This window comes from Podarcis cretensis, assembly GCF_951804945.1.
Source record: "Podarcis cretensis genome assembly, chromosome: 4".
NCBI classification, from domain to species: Eukaryota; Metazoa; Chordata; class Lepidosauria; order Squamata; family Lacertidae; genus Podarcis; species Podarcis cretensis.
This window is the reverse complement of record NC_137173.1, coordinates 53,792,390-53,811,259: the sequence shown is the minus strand read 5'-3', so window position 1 is coordinate 53,811,259 and position 18,870 is coordinate 53,792,390. Positions and strand designations below refer to the sequence as shown.

The following is an 18,870-nucleotide window of genomic DNA, read 5'->3' as shown; positions in this document are numbered from 1 at the left end:
ATCAATAACTTAACTCATTTTTGGAAATCAGAATACTTTGAAAGACATAACTGTAAAACTGCCAAAACCACCAAAAACAGGCTTCCTCAAACTCGGCCCTCCAGATGTTTTTGGCCTACAACTCCCATGATCCCTAGCTAGCAGGACCTGTGGTCAGGAATGATGGGAATTGTAGTCTCAAAACATCTGGAGGGCCGAGTTTGAGGAAGCCTGACCAAAAAGCACAGATGGCACAAATAACATATTGAAGAGCTTTCTGTTAAATAAAAATAAAATTGAGGACAATGTAGTGCAAACAGACTTCCCCTCTTCCTCGGCTCCCGCTGAGGTTCCCCATTTCCCCCCAGAGGATCCCACAATCCTCTGGAGCAGATGCAGACACATGAGGGACTCCTGGGGGGACAGAATTTGAAGGGGAAGTCCCATAGTGGTGACAGAATTCATTCCACTGGAGAATGTAGAGCATTAGATTTCAACCTGAAGGAGCACACTGAAAGAAAATTATATACAAGGGTTAAAATATTTTTTATGTACCTGGTTTGTACTGTGACTCTGCACCCAACACTTCTGATAATACTTGTTCTATCTTCTGCACTAGTGGATCATTCTGAAGATTCCCAATAGACGAAATTGTATCATCTGAAGAGTTCACTTGCTCAGATGAGTTTATTTCACCATTGTGCTGGCTTCCTAACTTTGCACTAATAAAGAAAAATATGCAGGTATACATTAAAAATAAATGGCAATAATATAAAACAATAACATTCAATTAACATATAGAATTGGATGCAGACTTGCTCATTCATGAACAGAGAGGAATTTCAGCGTACTGTACAAACACAACTAGGAAGAAGAAGCTGGATGTGCCTCACATGTGGCGTACTGCTATACACCATCATTCAAGGACAAAAAGCATATTGCTGTACAGTAGGTGGTATGGACATAGATGTGTTTGGATATTGATACAATATTACTCCCTTTGGAAGCCTTGTAGATACATACCCTTTCAACTAACTAACTTAGGTTAGATGTGGTGATTTAAGACAGGAAAGAAAACAGTTAACAATTAAGGATTAACATACTGCTTCATTAAAGTATCTTCTGTTTACTGTACTGATTTTTGGGTGCTAGTGTATAAGGCTAGTGACAGGCACCCTATTGGACATTTGGAACGGTTTTGAAAATTTTCAGGGCCTTGCACTGAGACACTTAACTGTATAATAATGGAGAATTTTAGATCTTGCTAACTGAAAGTGAAAGAGTACAGTAAGAAATGTGGTTGTTTACAAGTTTAGCGTGCTTCTGTGTCTATTATAGCACTGATCTCGACTGCAGACTACATGTATCGCCATTATATCCTATTTTTCTATTTAAAAAACCACTTTTGTACTAAAAAATATTCCTGACATAACAGATGTATATGATTTAACTCATTTTGGTATTTCATTTACTGTTTCTACAGTACTTAGCAATGGGATTTGACACTATGTGATGAACAGAATCATTGAGAACTCTATTTTTTGTCTTTTGTGGACGGTATACTTCATGTGACACTTTGGTTACTTTTTCTATTTATTTAACAAAATTTGTAAACTGCTTATCCAAGTGGTTTGCATAAAATGCTAGGCGCTTTAATAAATGAAATTTCTCATCCATTCCAGTCAAGGAGTTTGCACAGTGAATGAAACTTCCACCATGAACTACATGACTAAATGATGACTGTTTTACAGTCAAGTTGTGTTATTTTTCTTTTCACAGTGCTTAACAAAGAAACCCCACAAAACAGCAATATTATTAAGGAGTCAGTACTACTGTTTACACTATAAGCATCAACAACAAATAACCCTGCAATACATGCTCCAAAACGTCTACAGTACAAAGTAGAACAAACCACTAAGAAAAAACCACTAGGAACCTCTACCAACCTTCACAACTAAGTTAACATTCCCAGCATTTCTGAAAATACTTAATTCTCATAAAAAGCAATTACATATTAAGAGAGAATCAACTCTTGATGTTTACTGTAAAATCCTATGCATATTTAGAATTGGCTCTTTAGCCTCACAAAATGTTGTCTTCATGAACACCATCCTTTCATTGGATTCCTCTTTTCTTTAATACTTTGTTTACCGGCCAGAACCACTGAAGGAACAGCTAACTTCCTGGAGAGCAGTTCTTCGAAACACTGGCTTCCTTAGAGCAGGAGTGGAGAACCTTTGATCCTCCCAAGATGCTGCTGAACTACAACTCCCATCCGCCCCAACAAGCACAGCGAATAGACAGGGGTGATGGGACTTGTAGTTCAGCAACTTTTGGAGAGGCCTAAGGTTCGCAAGGCCCGCTTCAGCGGCTTCGCAGCTCAGGGTCCGTTTGTAAACCCTTATTCCTCTGGGTGCCCCCGTCCGAAGTCGGCTTGAGCGCCAATCCTCACAGACGCCGTCCTTCTGCTCCGCCGCTTCCCTCAGCAGCTGCCCTTCATTGTCTCTCCCTGGCGCCTCGGTCCCCCCGGCGCCCCCCCACCCCGGCCGCTGCCACAAGCTCTTCGCCCACGGCCTCCCCCCCCCCGCATCCCCTCCCTCGACATCCCTTCCGGTCCCTTCGCTCTGCCCCTCCCCCACTCCGCCCGTTACTCCGCGTAATGCCGCCGCCAAAAGAAAACCCGGTCCCTCTGACCAATTACCTGCCGAACTGCTGCTCCTGGATCTCCCGGAACTTGCTAACGACAAAAGACCGAAAAATCTGCTCGATGCTAGTCGCCATGACAGCCTCGCGCAGCACAGGCCCCCCCACTTCCCCTTATCCCCCGCTTCGCTCGCTCTCCGAGACGCAGATCCGCCTGCGCTCTACAATGCAACACCGGAAGAAGACGCGGCCGGGCTCTTCTTCCCCTCCCCCCCTCCTCCTCGTCCCGCCCTCCACTTCCGGATTGCCCTCTCGTTCTCCTGATTGCTCGTTCCGACAAGGGGCGGAGCCTGAGCCGGCTTGGGGATGGGCGCTCTGTAGTCGAAGTAAACCATAGAGCGCCTACTCAGATGCCTTGGAGGTGCGAGGCGGACGTGACTCCGGGCGCCCCTCCTCCCCCCCCCCCTCCGCCTTGCGTAACTGTATATGGCCGCCTTCTGGCTTCTCGTCAGCTCAGGCGACGTCCGGAGTTGGGAACACAATGACAATAGCAGCGGTTGAGTCCGGGACAGGAAAAAAATCTAAAGGCCCGCACTTTGTCCTTCTGTTCGCCGAGGGGGACGCTTCGTGTCCGCCCGCCCCCCGCCCCCCGTTTCAGACGTGGTTGTGCACAAGGTCAATGAAACTGAATGCAAAAAAACCCCAAGGTGCCGCGCGCATCTGGCGGCTCTCGGCGGAGAGGCCCAGTCCTTCGGAGTTGGACGTTGCACTGCCCCCCCTCCGACCGGGGAACAGCGGCCATGTTGTTGATGCCGCAGTTGGAGGCGAGGTGCCGCCGTCCTTGCTTCCCGGCTCGGAAGGACGCCATATACACGCACAGTCTGAAATACAGATATACGTATACACAAACACACCACTTTCTCTCACACACCCGACACCAAAAGCTTTCCGAGTTTGCGTGCTGGGCGGGCTGAGAACCCGACTCCGTGCATGTTTACTCGCAAGTAATTCAGCATAAGATCGCAGCATTATTTCCAAATTCAGTGCTTTGAATTCCGTAAGATGTTAACGCGCACACCACTAGCCCAGAACTGCTAAAAATAAATACACAACAGCTCCCGAGACGGGCCTTAAAAGGCATCAGTCGTAAGTGTTATTCACTGCTGAAATACTGTAAATGAATGCGTTTCTAAATAAAAAAAAAAGTGTTAGGCTAAGGTACACCTGGAGCATGTACACACGTTTATAACACGGTTGAGGGAAGGACCGCAGCTCAGTGAAGGGAGCACATGCTTTGCATGCAGAAGGTCTGGGTTTAATCTTTGAAAGTAGGCAGAACCTGAGATCCATATAAACCTAGTCGATGTCTTGGGCTGACAACAGCTGGAGGAGCACAAGACTCCACATCCCTGTATTAGTGGAAATATTTTCCATGTCACAGGGTTTTAAAACGAGAGTTTTAAGTGGAAACTACATTGGTTGCATCTGGATTGTTAATATAGTGTTAATAGAAAAATATAATTCTCATAACAATAGTTTTATGGTGCACATAATTATGATCTTTCCCTTATATAATCCACTTAGAAGCATTTATTAAGCAGGCCATAAATCTTGTCAAAATCAATGTGGTGCCTTAACCTTTAGATACTGTATTTTTAATATTAGAATATTCCTCAAAATTGTCTAACTTTCATTAGTTATCTCTGGAGGTAGTGTTTGTTTCTATATTCAGTATAACTGCCCATCAGTAAACATTCCCCGGGAGGCTTACAAATAGAACAAATTTAAAAATACAATACAAAATAATTATCGTAAATCATAAAACACAGCAAAATAAACTGAAACAGCATAACCCAATTTACAACCCGGATTTAATGTCAATTAAATACTATTCTATGGACTTTTTACTTGAAAATCATTATGAATTCAGCTGGACTTAAGGCTTATTTGTGCCAAGATTCAGCAACTTAGCGCCATAAATTGTTTTCAGTGTCACGAGTTCAACCCTAGAATTTCTCTGCAAGTTGGAAGGATAGGAAAGAACGTTTCCAGTGCAGAGTGAGTGTTTCTAAGACAGTTGATGTCTAAGTTCTGCTGCAAGGGGCTTGCTCCCATGTAAATGCATAGAACTAAGGCTGTAGTAGGCTTTGGGCTGGAGTTTCATAACTGCGAGATAAATTGGTGGGCATTTGTCTCTTAACTATCTGTGTTATGCAACCCATTATCCTGTCCTAAAGCCATTTAATTCGATCTCTGGCTCACAGCTCCCCTGTAGCTTATTAGTAACGATAGAGGTTTGCTACAATACAAGGATCCGGCCCAGCATCTGCTTGTTTTCAAAGTGCTCTTACACAGATCTGGTTAGCTTATTACGTACGTAGCTGTTACTTTTCTGCTCTAGAGTATTTGTTAGACGACATCCCTTCCGTTTACTGTATTAGCAAATCTGTTCCTTTTCTTCTTCCCCGCAGAGGGTTAAATATTGCTACATTTGAAGCATTCTGGGAAATGTAGTTTTTGCCGTATGGTCCGGGAAACTGCCCATTTTTAAAAGCTACCCGAAAAGTAAGTTTTTGCTTTCGCTGGGGGTGGAGGGTGGACATCGATAAAAATACATGGCTGTGTTATGTGCTTCTTTACAGTGCGTAACAAAACTGTTGCCCTTACTTTGCAGGGAGAGAAGTTTCTTTTTCAGATTTTCGTGACCACGTGTTTTGATTTGCTTTGCTTCTGAGGTTTTACATGGCTTCCTTACACTTCTTACAAAACCCGCGTTTGGAATGCCAAATATCTTTTGCGTTTCTCACGGGTTGCTTCCATTTCAGTTTGATACAGGCATTTTTAAAGTAAGCAAGATGCCAGCAGTACTGGCATCCCTCCAAAATGTTATAATTTGTATGAATATAGTTTCGCATACTTTTAAAATGTATGTTGTTGCTTTAAGATCAGTGGGTGCTACAACTTTACGATGCAACTCTCTTTTAAAGTTTCATGGGTGTTTGTTGTAATGCATGAATTGTGTGTTCTCTAAAGACAACTGATCCCATTCGTTTTTCACAAGAATGGAGAAACATTTGCATTAGGGATGAGCTTCCCATCTTTCCTTTCACATTAAAGTGGTATTGCTTAATCATAAGCAATGTGACCAGCATAAATAAAGTTTAACTTAATTCCTAGGTACCATGTTATGGGTGTTCAATGCCTTGCAAGTTTGTTTTTTATATGGGGTGGAGCTGAGTGTTTGAGATCACCTAAAAGGAAAGCGGGTGACGAACTTGGTGTTGACAAAATAAATGATGCAAGGAGAGAAAGTTGCAGCCCAAGACAGGAAAAGAGCTGGTAAGAGAACACTTAGCTACTTTAAATAAATTCAGATATCCAGGGCTTGATTTCTTCCCAAGAGTAGTAATGGAGCTTGGTGATACAATCTCAGAGTCTCTGCCTATAATCTTTGTGAATTATTGGAGAATTGGTGAGGTCCCTATGAACTGGAGGTGGGCAAATGTTGCCCCTATCTTCAAAAGGGTGGGGGGAGACCCAGGCTACTACCAACTGGTCACTTTGTCATCATACCAGGAAAGGTCCTAGAACAGATAATTAAACAGTCAGTTTGCAGAGAAGCTGATAAAATGTGAACTGGACAAGCTAACTGTTAGGTGGATTTGTAGCCTGGTTGACAAAGAGTTGCTCACTAACTGTTCCTTGTCATCCTGGAAAAAAGTGAAAAGGAGGGGTGCCACAGGGTTCTGTTCTTCTGTTGTTGTTTAACATCTTTATAAACATCCTTTTTCTGTTTAGTGTGTCCTTCTCAGCATAGGGTAATTATTCTGTTCGCCTAGTAGTGGCCTACTAGACCCTCCTATATGGCTGCCATGTCAAAATGAATTGTTACCTAGAGGGTTGCAAAGACTTTTGACTTCAACCTTAAATTGATGTAGATTATATTTCCCCCTTCCATTCCCTCCCACAAACAGCACATAACACCATGTCACTTTCTGGTGCAGTTTCAGAGCTCTGAACTGTAACATATTTAAATGATTTTTTAGATTTTTTTAAAAAGGCATCTGAGCTTCCATATCTTTCTGTTTTTCTCCTTAAGATACAAAAGTAGCTTGTGTTAGGAATGCATCCTGTACCAAAAGTATACTGGGTTATTGTTTCATTTGCAACAGTGGTACCTTGGGTTACAAACACCTCAGGTTACAAACACTTCGGGTTACAAACTCCACTAACCCGAAAGTACCGGTAGTACCTCGGGTTACAAACTTTGCCCCAGGATGAGAACGGAAATTGTGCGGCAGCGGGAGGCCCCATTAGCGAAAGCGCGCCTCAGGTTAAGAACGGTTTCGGGTTAAGAACGGACCTCCGGAACGAATTAAGTTCGTAACCAAGTTAGACTGCAGAAAGTGTTCTGTGCATGGAGATCCAAGCATGGTTATAAGCGATTTTGAATCGATCTTTCTATATCATCACCCCAGCGGTACCATGTTACATAGGCTAGTTTCATTAAGGATAGGATGGAGGTTTGGAGTAATATTGTGCATATTAATTTCCAATAGAGATAGCTCATAAAATATGGCCAAGATCCAAAGAGTTGCTTTCAGTGTGCCCAAATTTGGGAGTGTTTATTTGAGAATTTTGAGGGGGTCTATTGTTACTTTTGAACGTTTTAAAAATGGATTGGCAAGTGGCTTGTGGGGCACTGTTCTTTGAGAAGCGCAAGTCAAATGCCCTTTGGGAGTTTTGGACCTAGATGCATGGCTCTTTGATCCCAGTCTTTGTGAAATTGTGAGGCAATGCAGTTTTAAAATTTAGATTTCTTTTAAAAAGAGCAAGATCTTATCTACCCTGAAAAATGTTGTAACCACCCTCTTTACGCTAAGCTGATGTCTCCTCTTCATTGGTCACTCATTAGTGGGGTTTTGATAGGCATATAGCCAGAGGCGGCTGCTTCTTTCTTTCTTTATTGCATGGCTATTGGAAACCCACTCTTTCCAGATTGCTGCTGTCAAGATCACAGTAAGTACATTGTGTGTCATAGTGTAAGCCTCCAGTTCTAGCGAGAATGACTTATGTAAAACCAGTCCATCTCTATTATATTAGTCCTAAATGCACTTACTTGAAAGTAAATCCCATTGATTTACTGCAGTGCTAAGCATGAATACCAGGAGGTGTTTTCATCAGAAGTCTCTTGGATTTGCTACCAAATGCAAATGTTTGGGCTTGAGGATTTACTGTATATTATTTTGTGTTGATTTTTCTTAACTTGCACTTCAGGCATGATAAATCAGTCATCAGTTGAATTATTTATCGTACGAAAGTATATATTTTTCACTACATATTAAATGTTTTAGTTACTAAAACATTTACTAGTAACATTTAGTTACTAAAACATTTAAAGGACAATTTAGTTATTTGACAAGTACTGGAGCACTGTAAGGGAGATGAGCAAAATTGAGTTGTATATTGCATTTATTGCTAAAATGCCAATGATTGCTAAATAAAGCATTGCTTCGTTGTATTTTCCTAGTTTACTTAACCATAATTACCATTTTTATGCTCAAAGCAACCTCTGCAAAGATCTGTAACAACCCTGTGTCTGCTTCCTGAGAACAAAGTATGCACATCTACACATGAGTCTTGATAGGTGTATTAAATCCTGAAAGAACCTCAATACACCATATTCTACTCTTGCAGATTTGTGATTGAATTACTGTGGAGGCAGCTGATGACTTTCTGTATGCATAGTTATTTTTAAATTGCTAATTTTATTATTTAATTTTTTTGTAAGCTACTCTGAGGTTTTTGTACAATCAAGAAGTATATAATTTTTATGAAATGAATGAATAAATAGGGCACGTTTTATCTTATTATGATGGTATTCAGCTAAATTTTACTCAGATTGCCCCCACTGAAATTAATGAACATCACTAAGTTAGGTCCACTCATTTCAGTAGATCTGCTCTGAGTTGAATACCACTCATTTATTTTTCTATTATAGTCATTATTCTAAAATTGTTATACAAATTTAATATACAAATAGATTAGCATCTGCTACTGTTATGCAAATCTGTAGCCTCTTTCATCCTGTTTTCTGGCCAACTGTAGTTGTGACAAGTTGGGAAGTCATTGACTTGGAAGTGGGATATATGCATACGTAGTGCTACTATGCAAAGTGGATTGAGTTTAGAAAGGAGCATAACAGATCTTATTTTCCCCCTTCTCCAAATGGATTGCGTCTCTGCATACCCAGGAAGAAGTGTTTGGCAGGGTTTGCTTTTTATCTGTGCCTGAGGTTGGGAGGAACTGTACACATTGACTAGAGTGGGGTTAATGACCAGCCGCTCTTGAGGATTATACTGGAGGGGGGTAGGGAAGGGTAAATGCCATGTTTGCAAAAATTGCAACAGGGGGACTCCTTGTTTAAGTGAAATTCTTAACTAGTTCGGAACCTATTCCCTCAGGAGCTATACAAAGGTTTTCATAGCAAAGGCAGCCAATTAACCATGCATTTAAAAATGTATAATCTATATTGCACATTTCAGCAGCAAAAATAACCAACCGTTAGTTATTTTTGGCATTTTCAAATATTTTTAAAGTTAGTGTGGTATGTATAAAGAAAATCCTCTGTTATGGTTCAGTTGAAAATAAATTGTTGCACTATACAGTGGTACCTCGGGTTACATACGCTTCAGGTTACAGACTCCGCTAACTCAGATATAGTGCTTCAGGTTAAGAACTTTGCTTCAGGATGAGAACAGAAATCGTGCTCCAGCCGCGCGGCGGCAGCAGGAGACCCCATTAGCTGAAGTGGTGTTTCAGCTTAAGAACAGTTTCAAGTTAAGAACAGACCTCCGGAACGAATTAAGTACTTAACCCAAGGTACCACTGTATACTTTATGTTGCAAACAGCAGTGTGATATGGAAAGCAAAATGACACGTTATGCTACTACAGCTGTTGCTCAGTACAGCACTCAATATTTTGCATATCCTGCTTCTTTCTGCACAGACCGATGGCTGAGCACGTGCTTGTGATTGGCAGCGGAGGTAGAGAACATGCTCTGGCTTGGAAACTGGCACAGTCTCCACATGTGAAACAGGTACTGGTTGCACCTGGAAATGCTGGTACAGCTAAGGATGGAAAAATCTCTAACGCAGGTAATTGAAGAAAATGTAGAGTAAGTTGAAATGCTTCGCTTCACAGCATTAATCTTTCAGTAGCTCCCACTGATAAATTGTGGTCATTTTCAACTTTCAGACTCTTTTCTTTGTGAGTCTATTAGAAGAAGCAAAAATTAAAATGGCTGGCATCAATTACTCTGTTCTGTGCCATAAACTCTGAGTCTCTGAGATGCCATTTCCCCCTTTGTGAGAAGAAGGGTTGCTGCATCATTTAAAGTCCAATATGCTCTATTTAGCTATCCTTTTCATGAAGAGTGAAAGAGATGCCTTGGGCATTCACGTGGCACTCATGTGGTCTGTTCAGATGTAGAGCATGAAACAAAAATCTTTGTCTCTGTGCTCATTGAATTAATGTTGATTTCCTCTCCCAAAAACCTTGTCTTTCACAGGACAGTACCAATGTTATGGTCAAGATTACTTTATTTTCATTTATATAAGTGTTACATTTTTCCTGTTGTTTTCCCCAATGAAAATAGAATATGCAGAAATGTAATCTGTGTGTCTGTCTCTGTCTGTCTGTCTGTCTGCCTCTAAATATTAGAAAAACAGCTTCTTAAAATAATTTTTTAAAAAGAAAACTTTTCTCATGATGATGTAATGCTTAAAAGCGCACAATCTGTTTGCATGACAACCTGATCTGTCTTTTAAGGTACACATTTTTGCTATGATCTGCCTTTTAAATCTGAAGCAGAAGAGATAGCAAATTAGTTGTGGGAAAAGGAAGTGGTAATGTTTGGTCCCTGGAGGCGTTTATATACATTCAAATTTCCATAAAGCCTAGACCTCCTTTTACCCACAAACTACCGTATTTTTCGCCCTATAGGTTGCACTTTTTCCCCTCCAAAAATGAAGGGGAAATGTGTGTGTGTCCTATGGGGCGAATGCAGGCTTTCGCTGAAGCCTGGAGAGCGAGGGGGGTTGGTGCGCACTGACCCCTCTCGCACTCCAGGCTTCAGGAAGCTATCTGCGTGACTCAGCACGCCCCAGGCTTCCGGCTTTGCGCAGCTCTCCGCTAGCCGTGGGAGAGCTGCGCAAAGTCGCGCAGCTCTCCCACGGCTTGCGGAGAGCAGCCTGTTCTGGGGGCTGGGGTCGGGGGAAGCTCGGGTTTCCCCTGCCCCAGCCCCGCACCTGGGGGGGGGGAATAAAAATTGTTTTCTTTATTTCCCCCCAAAAACCTAGTTGCGCCCTATGGGCCAGTGCGCCCTATGGGACGAAAAATGCGGTATATTCTACATTTCATCTTTGTGGAATAATTAAATCCTAGAAGACAAAAAAGCATTCTTAATCTTAATCCTGGTATGATTCTTTTAGAAATGGGGGAAGTCACTCAAGGGCAGTTTTTCCAAACGTTCATTCAGCATTAACCAAAGTGAAAATTTATTCTATACCCAACCTTCATCCGAAGATCACAGGACAGTTTTGTGAGAACACAAAATACATAATAAAACAATAACGAACAGATCAGTAATCTACCCCCAACACATTTAAAAGGTCTTAGAATGTTTAATCCACCTAAGACCTGGTTATAGAGAAACATTTTCACCCGGCGCCTCAAGATATGTAATGAAGACACTAGGCAAGCCTCCCTGGGGAGAACGTTCCACAAAATGGGGAGCCACTGCAGAGAAGGCCTGTTCTCAAGCTACCGTAAAATGCTACACAGCACCTTTATCAGCGCCCACCCCCTCTGCTATTTAAGAGTTGTCAAATCCATATCAGGAATCACATCACAGAAGGAAAGAAGGCTACAGGTTAAATACGCTTGGCCAATTAAAACATATTGCTTCATGTTTGTCAAGGGATGAGCAGTTTCTGCCTCTGTAACACCCCTTGAAACTGCCCAATGCTTGTCATGTGGAATGAGGGGGTAGGAATTCTCCGGGCCAATTGGTTCACATGACCCAGTTCACTTCAGACTTTGGATTTATTTATTCTTGATAAAAGTCAGAGCATAACATTTTCTTTACTGTGTGTGTGTGGGGGGTGCTACCTGGTTTTCTTTCCCTTGCTGGCACATACTGGTGTTTGTGTGTGCCTGTCTGGTGCTGCTTATTAAAATTAAAATAACTCTCAAAAATCTCCTTACAAAAAGTAGGGCAACTTTGCCATCTTTACACACAGAAAAGTCTCCCCAGTATTGTCCCGGAATTAATGTAACACCAGGACTTAATATTAACTGCAGTCAGTGACCTAGAACTCATAATTCCCACTTTAGACATGTGGCTTTCTGTGTACAATGCGACTTGAACCATTAATATTTGCAAATGGAAGATTGCATAATGGAGCTGTTAGGTTCGAACTCCTGCTCAGCTCTGAAGCTCACTGTGTGACCTTGGACCATATCACTGTCTCTCAGCCTAACCCACCTCAGTGGGATGCTTTGAAGGTTAAGTGCCTCTCTGAGCCATGTGGAAGGGCAAGAAACAAATGTAAGCAGTAAATAAAAACCACAGCTAATTGCAACCGATCTATATTTTTTTTGTCCATTGATAGTTATCTCAGTCAGTGATCACGCTGCTCTTGCCAAATACTGTAAAAACCAGAAGATTGGACTTGTGGTGGTTGGTCCAGAAGTCCCTCTTGCTGCCGGTATGTCTAAAAGAACTTATTCTGCAAATTCCTGCCTCCTGTTTAATCTACTAATTTATGACTTTGATATGCTGATCTGAGCGTATAAAAACACACAAGTATGCTAACATACATGCGGTATAGGGCATCTCTTCTACCAGAACATGGTAATGAAGGGAGCAGACATTAAAGTGGAAAAGTACTTTTGGGCCTTTGTGGTTGGCTAACAGCTCAGAGATCTGGAGTGACTCTGTTTTGGTCACAGTGTTTGCCTCAAACAGTTCTTTGCTCGTTGTTTGTCTGCTTCAGCTTTTGAAATAGCTACTCTAGATGATAGCCAAGGAATGGATTTGGTTACTATGGCCTCAAAGTTCTCTAGCTGCTACTTCTACCAACATTTATAGCTGGATACCATTTCTGTAATCTCATCTCAGTTGTTTTGTTTTGTTTTAAATTAGGACTTATAAGTAAAACATGCACAGAATATTGCTGTGTGAAGTGCCTTTGCATCTTCCATGGCGATCCATTCCGTTTTATTCCTTCTTATGCAAAAGGCAGCTAATATTCCACAGCCACTGTGCATGCTCAGAGTTTGTTGCTTCTAAGCAGAGGATGGTGACTGCCCCCTTAGGGCGTTTTCTATAAATGGGGGGATGGTATTTGGTACCTCTGCTACCTTTGAGGTTTCCCCGAGGCTGTGAAGACCTTCCTCTGTGTGGATGGTGTACTCAGAGTACAGTGTTAGATCCATGATTGTGTTTCAATTAACTCTTTTCATAAAACCCATAACACTTTGGATTATTTCTGCTGCTAGGAATTGTTGATGACTTGACAGCTGCTGGCGTGAGATGTTTTGGTCCTACTGCAAAGGCAGCTCAACTAGAGTCCAGCAAGAGCTTTTCCAAAGCCTTTTTGGATCGTCATGACATTCCAACTGCAAGATGGAAAGCTTTCACTAATGCAAAAGAAGCATGTGCCTTTATTACCAGGTACAGCATCTTTCAGCACGTGGATAATTCTTTGTCTATTTTTGTTGCATCTTCCCTGCTTTTGAGAATATGTATAGAGCTTGAAATCTGAATGAAATTCCTCTTACTTACTTACTTACTTGCTTGCTTGCTTGCTTGCTTTCCTCTCCCCCCCCCACCCCCCACCCCCGTTAAGTGCGGCTTTCCCTGCCCTAGTTGTAAAGGCAAGTGGTCTGGCGGCCGGAAAAGGTGTGATTGTGGCCTCTAATAAAGAAGATGCGTGCAAAGCTGTCCATGAAATAATGCAAGTAAGTTGGGAATGTGTTAATAAAAACAATTTTATCATTAAGATTACATCTAAAATTGATTTCTGGGAGCCTAGTATTGGGCCAAACCAGGACTGAGGCTGCATCCTCAATGCACTTAGTGGAGAGTAACTCTCACTGAATGCACTGGACTTGCTTCTGAGACATGTTTAGAATTGCAGTGCCACTTAGAATGCAATCCTATGTATGCTTACCTGTGAGTAAGCCCCAACAAATGCAGATAGACTTACTACTGAGTAAGCATGAACTGTGCTATTAAGGATGTGTAGAACTATAATTTAAGGCAAGGGTAAGGAGCCTGTGAGCTCCAGTTGTTGCTGGATTACAACTCCCATCATCCCTGACCATTGGCTGTGATTACAGAGGCTGATGGGAGTTGGAGTCCAACAGCATGTGTAGGGCCACAAGTTCTCTATCCATGGTTTAAGGGGGTGTCTATTCTATTGCTTTCATCTGAGCGAGTTCTTCCATGGAACTTGAAATGTTGATATCTTAAAATAGAAACAGTTTGAGAAGGTCTCTGCTATATTGCTGGGTTTCTGAAGAAGATTGAGAACATGTTTCAAAGCATTTGTTCTTTCTTCTCTGCTGGATCAGGCAGATTCTATTTGTTAGAATACTGTTACAAAGGAAAGTCTGTGTTCAGATATGTATGTATACTTTTCATGCAGGATAAAACCTTTGGAACAGCTGGAGAAACGGTTGTTGTTGAGGAGCTTCTTGATGGAGAAGAGGTCTCTGTAAGTATATCCTATAATGTCTGGCAGCCTTTCTGACACAGCTTTTCTTCCATTCACTGAAATTCCTTCCCATTCATGTAGCAGCTCTGATGGATCGCATCTGATGTCCATCATGCAACGCATAAAGCAAGTCCAGTTGGTTAATCACTTTTATCACTTACTGTTTTCAGCAAATGTTCTTAACTTTGGCCAGGTAATGCCCATTCTGTATATTAAGTACAAGTCCTTACTACTTAAGGACTCAAAAGCTACTCACTGAGATAGACTATGGTGGTACTGTTTTGAGCTCTACCTATGTGAGTTGCCAAAACAAAATATATTCTATTTATGTAATCAAAATATTGCATTGCTGAGTGGAACTTGGCCTTGCAATGTTACAGTTGTTCCATCAGTGCAAGCATTTCTGCTTTCCACACAGAACAATCTCCCCTCTCCTCCCAACATGGACTGTACTGACTCCTCAGAGCTGATTTAGGAGGGCATGTGGGGAGAAGAGGAGGTCGGAACGACCCAGTTACACTAGCGGGACTCATCATATTAGCATCTACTAGTGAAACTGTTCAGTTGAATCTGTCTCCATGCTTTCAAATTGGCTTCCTTTTGACTGATCCTAAATATTGATCCCTGGCTCTTGCTAGATATTATTGATCAGTCATAAGAGTAAGAACTCCATTGCAAATCAAATATGGAATTTTTTTGGGGGGAGGGGGAACCCTGTGCCAAAAAAAACCCCCAGCAACAACAGCAGCAGCATATTAATAGTACAAAACACCCGCTCCTGAGGCCACACATAAAGCATGGAATGTATATTTAATTGTTAGAAAGGAATTTAAAACTTGTGTTTTCCAGAAATGGTGGGTGGCATCCTGCTAGATCATATTAGAGCAGACCCATTGAAATCAAATTACTTCAGTTCACTGATTTCAAGGGGTCTGCTCCAAGTATGACTATTATTGGATTTCACCAAGCACCTTCAGAAAAATATTATGAATTATATTAACATTTACATAATTTGCCTGGCTCCTAATTTGTATAAGAAATCTCCATTTTCAAATATTGCATTTATTTAAACCTATTGTTTAAAAGTATTGTACCATTGTATATTGTTTAGAGAAATGCCAACTGAATAAAAGTAAAATATCTTGGACTAAATTTAAAAAATTGTCCAGTAGCACCTTAAAGACCAACTACGTTTGTTCTGGGCATAAGCTTTCATGTGCATGCACACTTCTTCAGATACCTGCACACGAAAGCTTATACCCAGAACAAACTTAGTTGGTCTCTAAGGTGCTACCGGACAATTTTTCAATTTGTTTTGACTGCGTCAGACCAACACGGCTACCTACCTATACCTTGGACTGTCTCCCATCATTCGGAGGGCACTACTTGTAATTAGCAACTTATTAATAATCATCTTTGAAAACCTGGACACTGAGTTAATTTCTATTATCACCTGGCATAGTTATAAACCATCCATGGTTTATCTTATTTTTCTTACAGTGTTTATGCTTTACGGATGGTGTCACTGTTGCCCCGATGCCACCTGCCCAGGATCACAAACGCTTAATGGATGGAGATCAGGGCCCAAACACAGGCGGCATGGGTGCATATTCCCCAGCACCTCAGGTAAAATTCATGTTTACAGTGCTTCTTTGTCAGAGCTTATTACTAAAGAGCACCTGTCATCAGAGCTGAGTAACAGGAAAAACAGATTCTTGACACCAGGAGTAAAAAAAAAAGCATGACACAATAGATTCTTGTTCCTAGAATTGGTTAAATTCTCTACATTCTTAAAAGCTCTACTTTTGTCACATTTTATTAGCTGTCCAAGGAACTTCTTCTGAAAATCAGAAATTCTGTTCTCCAGAAAACAGTTGATGGTATGAGAAAAGAGGGTATTCCTTACATTGGTAAGTGGGAGTATCATTATACGAGTGATATCCATCATTAGCCATATGCAAAGTAGACCCATTGAAGTCAATAGATTTCAGTAGTTCTGCTTTGAGCATCTGCTACATGAGTTAAAGCAGTGTTTTGTTTTTTAAATGACAGCAGTCCAAAAATGCTAATAATAATAATAATAATAATAATAATAATAATAATAATAATAATTTATTTATACCCCACCCATCTGGCTGGGCTTCCCCAGCCACTCTGGGGACTAATTGTGGACAACTGCAGTGAATGCAAACAATTGCTGACAAAGCTCCACATACTTCTCTAGATGGTGGAAATAATAGTCATAATCTTAAAACAATGCAACATTCTTTTAAAATTTACCAGTTGTGCTTGTCCTCAATATCTTGTGCCTTTTTCTTTAAGGTGTCCTGTATGCTGGATTAATGCTAACCAAAGATGGACCTAAAGTCTTAGAGTTCAATTGTAGATTTGGTGACCCAGAATGTCAGGTGAGTGACACTGTATATCTTGGGCTGCAGTACATCCAGTTGCCTTGGAGAAAGCCCCATTCAACTCAATGGGATTTAATTTTGAGCAGATATGTGTTAGATTGCGCTTTAACCTTTTTTCTTTCCCAAACCCCTCTATGGATTGGATCATGCTGGACTAATTCAGTTATCCCTCAGAATGCATTACTCCTGCAAAGTAATGTTACTATGCACTCTTACAATACTGGAAGAGTTGAAGTAATTGAGATGCTGCGGGAGGCCTATTTGTATGATAGCACCAAGAAGCAGTAGTTTCTAACACAGAAAGCTCATTGTTCTTTTTTTCTTGTTAAGTTCCAGCAACCAGAATTTTAATAAAATTCCTGCAGTTGTGCAATAGCAAAAGTCCTGCCATTTTTGTATTTTTTGCATCAAAGATGTATTTGAAGGATGAGTCACTATTTGTGCACTTGAACTGAGCCCCTCCCTTCTTTGTGGGATGGGCCAAGGCTCCACCAGTCTTGCTAAGTGCACTGTCAGCAAATCTCATTCTCACAGCCATCAATCCTGCCATACACTTCCATTGCCTCTTGGTTAGTGACTGGAGGGGGGCAACTGGTACTCCCAGGGAAGCAGATTTGACAGGTAGATGAGAGAAAGCTGTCATATGGAGATAGTGTACTGCACTGCAATTTAAGCCAAAAATGTGCCAGTACAAGTAGCATATCATGTTGTTGTACCATGGCTCTAAACCATGGTTTCTTCTGAATGATTAAAAAGCAATTGCATTATTTTATGTGTTTTGAGTACAGTAGGATCTTGGAAGTCGAACAGAATCTGTTCCGGAAGTCCGTTCAACTTCCAAAACATTTGAAAACCAAATTGTGGTTTCTGATTGGCTGCAGGAAGCTCCTGCAGCCAATCAGAAGCCACAGAAGCTTCGTTGGACATTTGGGTTCCAAAAGAACGTTTGCAAACCGGAACAATCACTTCCGGGTTTGCGGCGTTTGGAAACCAAAATGTCCAAGTTCCAGGGCTTTCAACAACCAAGGTACAATTGTATAAGCATTGGTTTAAATGTAACGTGTGATCATATTGTGAGCATCGATCAAGCAGGTTTATTTGCAATATCATTTAATAATCACATATTTACTTACTCTTTGTTTCTGGTTTGAGGATTCTTGTTTTGTTTTTGTTACATCTTTAATAAATAAAATTATACACACACACACACAAACACACATATATATGATAGCCACAATTTTAAAGTACCACAGTCTAATTCTGTGATCTTCATTACTGTACTATACTGCACTGCAAGGTATATTTAATATATTGTTAAAGTTCAGTATACTTGTGTGTCTACACCAACTCATTCTACATGTTTTAATAAAATATGTTTCCTAATCAATGTGCTTGGGATGGCATACATAATATACTGTAATATACAATGAAATGCTTCTTTAACTGTCTTGTCATTTCCATGGTATTTCATTGGGAGTTAATTCTCTAGTTTTCTTATTTTTTTTAAAGTAACACCAGAAAGATGTGCCTAACTCTGGTCTATATTTGTGTAGGTAATTCTCCCACTACTTAAGAGTGACCTTTATGAGGTTATACAAGCAACGATGGATCAAAAATTATCTCGCCACATGCCTGTATGGTTAGAAGACTGGGCAGCTGTGACTGTAGTCATGGCCAGTGAAGGCTATCCAGGAAGCTATCCTAAGGGTTTGGAAATAACAGGTAGGAAACTGACACCCAGGTTTTAAACATGTAGAACATTATATCCTTCCACTTTCATGTGATTGACAAGAGACTATGTGAGTCTCTTGCAGGCTGGCTATCTCAAATAACGAACGCTTTGGTTTTAACCAGTTGAGTGTCTGCTTTTGATTTCTAAAGCGATAGTTTCCACTTTGTCTCATAATACAAAGAGCAAATTTAATTTCTGCAAGAAAAGACTGGTTACAGTATAGCCAGACACTGGTTGTATATTTAGGTAATAGATAACTCCTTTTACATAAGTAAGTAGTGAGTCCCTTTGATTTCATTGGGGTTTATTCCCTAGTCAAAC

General features: G+C 41.0%; 2 protein-coding genes across 6 annotated transcripts in view; one reads left to right on the top strand and one right to left on the bottom strand.

Moving 5' to 3' along the window:
- SON (SON DNA and RNA binding protein) overlaps positions 1-2,840 on the bottom strand; it is a 35,729-nt gene extending 32,889 nt beyond the window's left edge. For all 5 annotated transcript variants that reach the window (XR_013837697.1, XM_079971978.1, XM_079971979.1 and 2 more), the window contains exons 1-2: positions 2,681-2,840; positions 535-701 (exon numbers count right to left, since the gene is read on the bottom strand). Coding sequence is in view for 4 of the 5 variants with exons in the window: in XM_079971978.1 (XP_079828104.1) it covers positions 535-701; positions 2,681-2,760 (247 nt within the window). In the remaining variant the exon portion in view is untranslated. The remainder of the gene's footprint in view (positions 1-534; positions 702-2,680) is intronic.
- Positions 2,841-5,648: 2,808 nt separating this feature from the next.
- The window catches only part of LOC307213817 (trifunctional purine biosynthetic protein adenosine-3), a 27,090-nt gene continuing 13,868 nt past the window's right edge, over positions 5,649-18,870 (top strand). Inside the window, exons 1-11 of the mRNA XM_079972027.1 lie at positions 5,649-5,961; positions 7,621-7,641; positions 9,632-9,780; positions 12,298-12,393; positions 13,187-13,361; positions 13,537-13,648; positions 14,338-14,406; positions 15,907-16,032; positions 16,229-16,316; positions 16,729-16,814; positions 18,371-18,539. Of these exons, the coding sequence (XP_079828153.1) occupies positions 9,636-9,780; positions 12,298-12,393; positions 13,187-13,361; positions 13,537-13,648; positions 14,338-14,406; positions 15,907-16,032; positions 16,229-16,316; positions 16,729-16,814; positions 18,371-18,539 (1,066 nt within the window). The 5' untranslated portion in view covers positions 5,649-5,961; positions 7,621-7,641; positions 9,632-9,635. The remainder of the gene's footprint in view (positions 5,962-7,620; positions 7,642-9,631; positions 9,781-12,297; positions 12,394-13,186; positions 13,362-13,536; positions 13,649-14,337; positions 14,407-15,906; positions 16,033-16,228; positions 16,317-16,728; positions 16,815-18,370; positions 18,540-18,870) is intronic.